The sequence below is a fragment of the Citrus clementina genome, unplaced genomic scaffold, assembly GCF_000493195.1.
Source record: "Citrus clementina cultivar Clemenules unplaced genomic scaffold, Citrus_clementina_v1.0 scaffold_2, whole genome shotgun sequence".
Taxonomy (NCBI): Eukaryota; Viridiplantae; Streptophyta; class Magnoliopsida; order Sapindales; family Rutaceae; genus Citrus; species Citrus x clementina.
In genome coordinates this window covers 33941189-33948521 of record NW_006262688.1, presented here as the reverse complement: position 1 = coordinate 33948521, position 7333 = coordinate 33941189, and the positions used below count along the sequence as shown (strand labels likewise).

Below are 7333 nucleotides of genomic sequence, written 5' to 3'. Positions count from 1 at the left end.
GAAAGAAAATAAAAAAATCCTACCCTTTTATTTATTAGCAGCCATTCACTGTATAATTAGGTGTTATATCTTAAAAACTACAATTGTTGTAGAAAAAAAATTATAACTATAAAATAAAAATTAATAGTATATAATCAACATAATTTTAAATAATAATTTTAATAAAGTTAATGAAGATGTAATAAATTTTTATTATAAAAATATAAAATCAAATTAACTTAACTTTTAAACTACAGTAACTAATATTTATCAAACACTGATATTGTAAATTTTAAATCTCAATCTCAAAAAAACAAGACCTATGCGTTGGCTGAAACCATCAGGTTGCCTCTATCATGGATGCTGCCGTAACCTGATTTCAGTGTATTCCTGTTTTGAGACTAGGTATCTCGATAGCGTTCTTTCGTATCCCCGTAAAACGTTCTCTCAGTACTTTCAGACTTCGTAAAGCACAGCCATACCACAAAGCCCAATTCCCAATCGCACATTACAACAATTAGTCGATTGCCAGAGAAAAAGTACCTCCAAATGTTTTACTCGAATAACAGCCCCAAGTAAATCGTAAAAACTTTCACAGGGTTAACACAAATCAAATGAACTAGGAAAAATCCTACAAATGGTCAGACAAGTGAAAATGTCTGCACATCAATATTAATGTGCATACACCACTAAACAAGGATGCAAATAGAAAAGTTCCTGAATCTGTCCCGCAATAGTGGCTTTGATCATGAAATCTGAGAACGTTTGGAAACTCAAAGCCCTGACCTTCAAACAATACGGTTGATCAAGCAGAGGGGGGGATAAAATTGCTGATGTTAGTGCATGATTAATCTGAAGTCTCATTATCTTCATCTATTAATCAAAACTTGTTCGAACAGAAAAGAATTACAATACATCCAATGACATCTATTTGTATTCTTCAGGGACATCTATTCGTATTCTTCAGGTACACACGATCATGCATCAAAGCTACCGATAGCCTCCTCTTCCTCTTCCACGTGCACCCCAACCCCTGCCCCTTCCTCTTATACCTCCCCTTCCACCACGTGATATACCTTCCAAAGCTCTATTAACAAGCTGGTTTTGCAAACCTCCAGATCCGCGGCCCTTTTTTGAGGCTGTATTGCCAGATCCATTTATGGAAGCAGGTCGCTTCCCTCTGCACAATTAATAGAAAATAAGTATAATCTTGCCTGGAAAGGGCCATTTCAGTTAACAGTCAAATTTTGCAAGAGGGATGTGTGTGCAAGCATGTGTCATATATATTTTCATCATGTAAGGTGTGATTATCACTTTTATTTGTGATTCAATTTCTCCTCTTAAGTGTGGGATCATGTTTTCATTATCACAAGTCCAAACTCTCATCATACGTCTTTAATTTTCCTCTCCAAATGTAAGTCATGGAAAATCATTTGACATAGATTATGAAAGGCTATGAATGCTAGGCTAAAAAGCATATATAAATAAACTATGATACAAATACAGCAAAGCAATTAACAATAAAAGGATTTTCAGTAACGAGAGATCTCATACCCAGAAGCTGTCGTGGTAGAGGGCACAGAAGGTTTTGTTGCTTCTTTCCATGATAGGTTGACACTCTTATCTCCAATAAATGAAGGTGTTTTTGAATGTAATGGCTGAATGTTTAAGAAATATGAAGATCAGTTCTGATATTTCAGCTATCCACATAATTAAATCATAATAATAAGATTACAGTTCCTCTTACCTTTGACATGGCCAAAATGTTATTGCAGGTCCGCAACCCAGTTGTAGTATTCTGTTTCTGAGTTTTCTGCACATAAAACAAAGAAGTTAGTTGCAAAAGACATGCTAAAAATAAATCATTCCACAAAAAGAACATACAATCTCCAAGAACAAACTCACAATTTTTTCCTTTGCTTCATCCGTTTTAGCAGCTGCCATTTCTTTGTTGTGATCAGCCAGTCCCTGAGTTAATTTCTTCATTGTTGCCCTAGTTAGGTCTTCAACAGTACTTAGCCTCTCAGTGAAATCCTTGTAACAATCAGAGAAGTCCTCACCAAGCCTATCTGAAGGTTGGCCTGTCACTATCTTGTAACCACATAGACTATTTGTGGCATTGGGAGCCTATGTAAGAAAATACCAAATAAGCATTCGGAGTAATAAACTAACAAGAGTAGGTATAAAAACCAAAACAGCAAGAATTAACAACCTTGTGAGCTAAATGATGAAAAGTATACAACAAGCATTCAACATAAGTAAAGTTCATCTCTTCTCCTCCGGTCTTCCTCAAAGGCATGTACTTCTGGAAGGAAGAATAAATACGTTAACAAAAAATAATCTAAACGACCAATAAAATCATATTAGAAAGAATGAAAGACGCTAAGAAAAATAATTTACACATACACTGATAAAGTTATATTAACAAAACTTGGCCATAGTCAACACGACCAAAATTCTCACAAAGAGCACAAAATGCGCTCAAATGGGAAAAGTAGTGTTGAAATGTAGCACATTATATGTTACCACAATATCATTTTTAATAGATAATCTACAATATCACAAATAACATGTATACCTTTAACAGCACAGCAACAGAAGGAAGAATCTGGCGTGAATCCTGTGGTGTTGTGTAAGGCGATATTTCTGCAAGGGCTTTAAGCAAATCGAGCTTTCGTTCCTCAGGAAGCTGATAAGGATTATATCTGTTAGATTATATTCAGAAACTTCTTAACTAGAACACTTCATAGTCAAACAAATGTATCTTAAGGATGAGAGCTCATCTCTTAAACCAAAGAGAACATCAAATTTTATGTGAAATAAACTTCCACTTTCGAGGAATTGTTACGGGTATTTACACACAACAAACAAGAGAAACAGCATGATCCAATGTCAGTATAATCTTCTGATATATGGAAGTTGACCCCTAATATCAGTTCACAATCTTTCCATTACAAATCCTTCCAACTTTTTCAGTTGTCACCAGAAAGTTTGCAAACTACCACATCCATATATTATTTCTCATTTCAATTTTCCATACCATCTCTCGTTCCTATTTTTCAAAACCAATTAGCAAGCATCAAATATATCTTAAATCTAAGAAATAGGAGGAATCCAATTTCTTATTTGGGTAGTACATCTACTAAAACACATACGTTTACAACAATGCAAGACGCTTTTGTTCAAAGGGCAGAAAAGAGGATAGCACTCTAGCCATATAGAGTAACACAAAGGTCAGAGATACCCCTCCCAAAGGCTTTAAAATTGATCCCGACATTAATAAAAAATCTTTACATTGCTCACATTAAAATTTGAACAATACAATGACTATATCAAAAACAAAAAAGAAGAAATAATTACCAGAAACATATATACATATCCTTGTCAAAAACTTTTCAAATCCTTTTTTCCCTTCAACATAGAAAGGATATGAAAAGTTGGAGTGTAGCATAACATATTGAATGTCGAAAGAATGCAACACCAATACTACACAATACACATCAATGAAAACTCATGCATTACAGTCGGGTACAAAGAAAGGTATTACCTTGTCGAAAACTGGGATAATGTGTTTGTTCAAATAGTTAAGAAATTTGCTGCCGGATGCTCCTCTCTGGTGAAATTTAGAAGGGTATAGGAGGTTCAGTTAAGAATAATGTCAAATGGATCATGTAAATACATTTAACATTGTCAGGCAAAATCCATACCAGAAAGAAGGGAAGAGCCATGTACAGGCATGATATCAATCTGTCAATATGGTCTGCATCTGAAACCTACATGACAAGCATTTAGAGAAGATTAAGTTGGTAATAAAATGGAAAGTAACAAAATGATCAAAAACTTATATACTAGGAAAATCTTATGAAGAAGGATAACAGACGTAATAAAATACAGTCAAAATAACATAGTTTTCCAGATGATGATTATGAAGTCACAAGAAGATTAAGTTACTTAGTTGTCATCGTAATAAAGCATGCTTGTCACATTCTCTAGCATAAAAACCGGCATAATAGTAAATACTGAAACAAAATCTGCATCTCAAACTTCCTCTCCCCTCTAATGCAGTTCACGTCTTCCTTCATTAATTGTACCTTTTTTAGAAAAGTTCCAGCAACTTCTGTTGAAAAAAGTTTCTCATTAATTTCTATATACATAAAAAACTCTGTTTCACAGACGTTTGTTACAATTTAATGGACATATACCGCATTCCATAAACAAACCAATTTTGCATCTATCGGTATTCTGGGTATCCGGTCATATAAATGGTAACATAATCCACTCAACTGTATGCAACTTGAAAACTATACAAACACCAAATTAGCATGCATCAAGAAAGGTATGAAAGACAACAGATGATAATAGTCCAAAAATCTAATGCTCAAAGCACGTCAAGTATCGCCAAAGGAAAAACGCTTCAAAATATCAGCAATGCATAATAAAGGTTGTTAGAATAACTCTCAAATACACATTTAGTAAACTAACTAGAACAAAACACACTCACATTGAACTGCGCATCTAGATCAGCCTGCCCTTCAATGATTCCAATAAGCTCTTTCATTCGTTCAGTAGGAGCTTTCTCTCCAAATAGACTCAAACTTTTCAGGAAATCCATAAACATTCTAAATTCTGCTCCCGTTACATCTTCCAAACTCTGTAAGACCTCATTCAAAGTAGCCACACTCCTTTAGTAAAAGTGTATAAATTTTAAGATGCATTAATTTTTCAAAGGAAAAGAACAAATGTACAAGCAAAAACTTAACAAAAATCGTGAACATACTTTTTTTATTAAATCAGTTATATGCCTTTCCATTTCCTCCTGAGGCTTCAAGAGTTCAGCTTTAAGAGGGAAAACCTGTAAAAGTGGTTATTTAGCCATTTAATAATATTAAGAAGAGGAGAGTAATAATAGCATCTGGCAATATATTTTTAATCCTCCAACCTTATCTCTTATAAAGCTTAGAACCTTCTCACGTATAAACTCATCTGTACTTGGTTCATCGACACTCCCAATGTGCTTAAATAAGGCAGTCAAAGAAGCTGCATTAACAAAACAACTAAGCTAACCCAGGCACAAAGCAAGAATAAGAAAAGCAGGAAACAAAAGAAATGATATGACCACGTGCAGTTTTGACATGAAAATTACCTTTCACATCTTGCCTCAGAAGGGACATAAGTGCTTTGTGCACAGCATCACGCTCCACAATTTCCTCTAAATTGCATTAGCAAAGTCCAATATCAGATGAATTAAACAATAAAGGGGCAATAAATACTGAAACGAAAATAATTAAAAATAGTAATATACCAGCTGCAAGGAGTTGTACTAGAATGTCAACAATTTTAGAAAGATACTCCGGCGTATCCTTGCAGAAAAGAGGGAGTCCCCTAATTGCTTGCACTCGAACCTGCAAAATCAGTTTCATATTTCATTTAGTTAATTCACTTCATACTCACAACATGACACCTAAGAAGTTATGTTCCATTGACTAATTCACAAATCAAGTGAAACAGAAGAAGAAAATAATGAACAAATCACATAAATTAAAAAAAAAAATGTAACATAAAATATTGAACGGAAATTTCAGATATAATTACAAACTACAAATTCAAAAAATAAATACTGACTCCGAGCTCTTCTTCCTCGATCAAATCGAGATGCGCATCAACAGCGCGGCTGGATAGGTCAGGAAAGAACTTGAAAAACCTAGGAATCAACTGAGCAGCCAATTGCTTAGCTTTAAGACTCGTTTTCGCAGCTTCAATTATCCCCTCGTAGTCCTTCACATTCTGCAAAACAAAAAAAAAGAAAAACAATATAAATATAATTTTTTAGGTAATTTAATATAAATATAATTAGCATAAAAGAAAATATAAGAAAGGAAAATAAAAAAAGGCTTAATGAAACCCTAGAGTAAGACCTGAGACTTGTCCTTGGCCTCGTTGAGTCGTTCGCCGAACTCGTAGAGCTTCTCGATTTGCTTGGCCTCGTCTGAGGGGTCAGTCATTGGGGAAATTTTTTTATTTTTTTTGCGTTTTGGTAGAGAGCTGAGTGTGAAATCGAACAATAACAAAAACTGAAATGAGTATATAATATAATCATCATGATTTTGATTTATGAAGTATTATATAAAATTGAATTTCAAGTAAAAGCATCAAGAAAGAGTAATAGTAAGACACCGTACAGAATTTCACTCGAGGAGGAATGGATTATATGATTTATGAATGGAAGAGTGGAGAATGCGAGAAAATAGAAAAACTAACGCACAAGGGTTTCTTTGGTAAGAAGACCATGACTTAAACAACGAGGGTACAACGGACTTTCTGTGGAGACTCGAAAATTGCATACTAGCCTCGTTTTACATAATGACGTCGTTTCACCCATGTCGCGCTGAGACACACCGTTTTGGGTGGGAGGTTCTCAAATGTCTGTACCACTTTTCTTTTTGTTTTTCAATACTGAAATTATCAACCGTATACATTTAAATGACACATATATTAAATCTGTGTGAATACTTTTTAAATATATCACTTGTATATCTTAAATTGACAAAATACTTCTACCATCCACTAATTCATTAACTTCCATTAGAAAATTAACAGAATTATGACAAATTAACTATTTCGCCCTTAAAACTCAAAATGAGGTAAAAAGATAAATTTATCCAAAAAATTAACGTAAATTTTCAATACACAATTTTTTTTATTTTTTTATTAACAATAAATTTTTTTATTAAAAAATAAATTATTAATGGTACATATTATTAACAATTATCCATAAAAAATTCATATTATACCATAAAAAATTATTAACAACGTATTATTTACCATTATACATATTATACCATAAAAAATTACAGTTGGAGCTTAGAGGAGTACATTTGGTTGTAAAGTAATTTTTTTTAGCAATTATTAACAATTATCCGATAAATGGGATGACATGTCATTTTTATCAATATATATCATATGATATGTCATTTTTTACTAGGTAAATGGGATAACATGTCGTTTGGTTAATCAAAATTTCGTCCATCTTAAAATACTAGATTACCCTTATGATGTCAGCACTTACAAACGAAAGTTAATGGATTGGTGGACAGCATAAGTGTTTTGTCAACTTAGGGTATACGAGTGATACACTTAAAAAATGTTCATACACGTTTAATACAGGTGTCATTTAAGAGTATATAGTTGATCAATTCATTTTCAATATGCTAAGTGTTTTTTTTTTCTCTTTTATAATTTTTTTAATTTTCTTTTTCTAAAAAAAGGGGGAAAAATTTCAGGTAAATACATCCAAGCCCTTGCATATTTTTTTAAAAAAATATGCATTTTTAAGTTTAAGAAAATGGTCATGTAA

General features: G+C 33.1%; 1 protein-coding gene across 3 annotated transcripts; it reads right to left on the bottom strand.

Annotated features, from left to right (window-relative positions):
• Positions 1-299: 299 nt before the first annotated feature.
• LOC18053339 (apoptosis inhibitor 5-like protein API5) lies at positions 300-6293 on the bottom strand. 3 transcript variants are annotated; one of them, XM_024191151.1, is made up of 16 exons: positions 6159-6293; positions 5895-6050; positions 5602-5763; positions 5282-5381; positions 5123-5188; positions 4919-5016; positions 4757-4831; positions 4481-4639; positions 3687-3752; positions 3527-3592; positions 2558-2668; positions 2192-2284; positions 1885-2106; positions 1727-1792; positions 1534-1637; positions 300-1159 (listed from the first exon to the last, which is right to left on the bottom strand). In XM_024191151.1, exons 2-16 carry the CDS (start codon positions 5979-5981, stop codon positions 970-972), a joined length of 1665 nt encoding a protein of 554 aa, XP_024046919.1. In that variant the 5' UTR covers positions 5982-6050; positions 6159-6293; the 3' UTR covers positions 300-969. The 3 variants fall into 3 exon arrangements, with proteins under 3 accessions (XP_024046919.1, XP_024046918.1, XP_006449453.1); XM_024191150.1 differs by having other exon boundaries at positions 301-1159; positions 5895-6021; XM_006449390.2 differs by having other exon boundaries at positions 301-1159; positions 4481-4630; positions 5895-6021.
• Between the last annotated feature and the right edge of the window lie 1040 nt (positions 6294-7333).

What these genes read in the sequence shown, in the direction of transcription:
- LOC18053339 (XM_024191151.1), bottom strand. Translation starts at nt 5,981, where the DNA reads ATGACTGACCCCTCAGACGAGGCCAAGCAAATCGAGAAGCTCTACGAG. An exon ending in TCTGAGGCAAGATGTGAAAG is followed by an intron (nt 5,017 to 5,122) that starts GTAATTTTCATG and finishes TTGTTAATGCAG; the next exon opens with CTTCTTTGACTGCCTTATTT. An exon ending in TAAGCTTTATAAGAGATAAG is followed by an intron (nt 4,832 to 4,918) that starts GTTGGAGGATTA and finishes CCACTTTTACAG; the next exon opens with GTTTTCCCTCTTAAAGCTGA.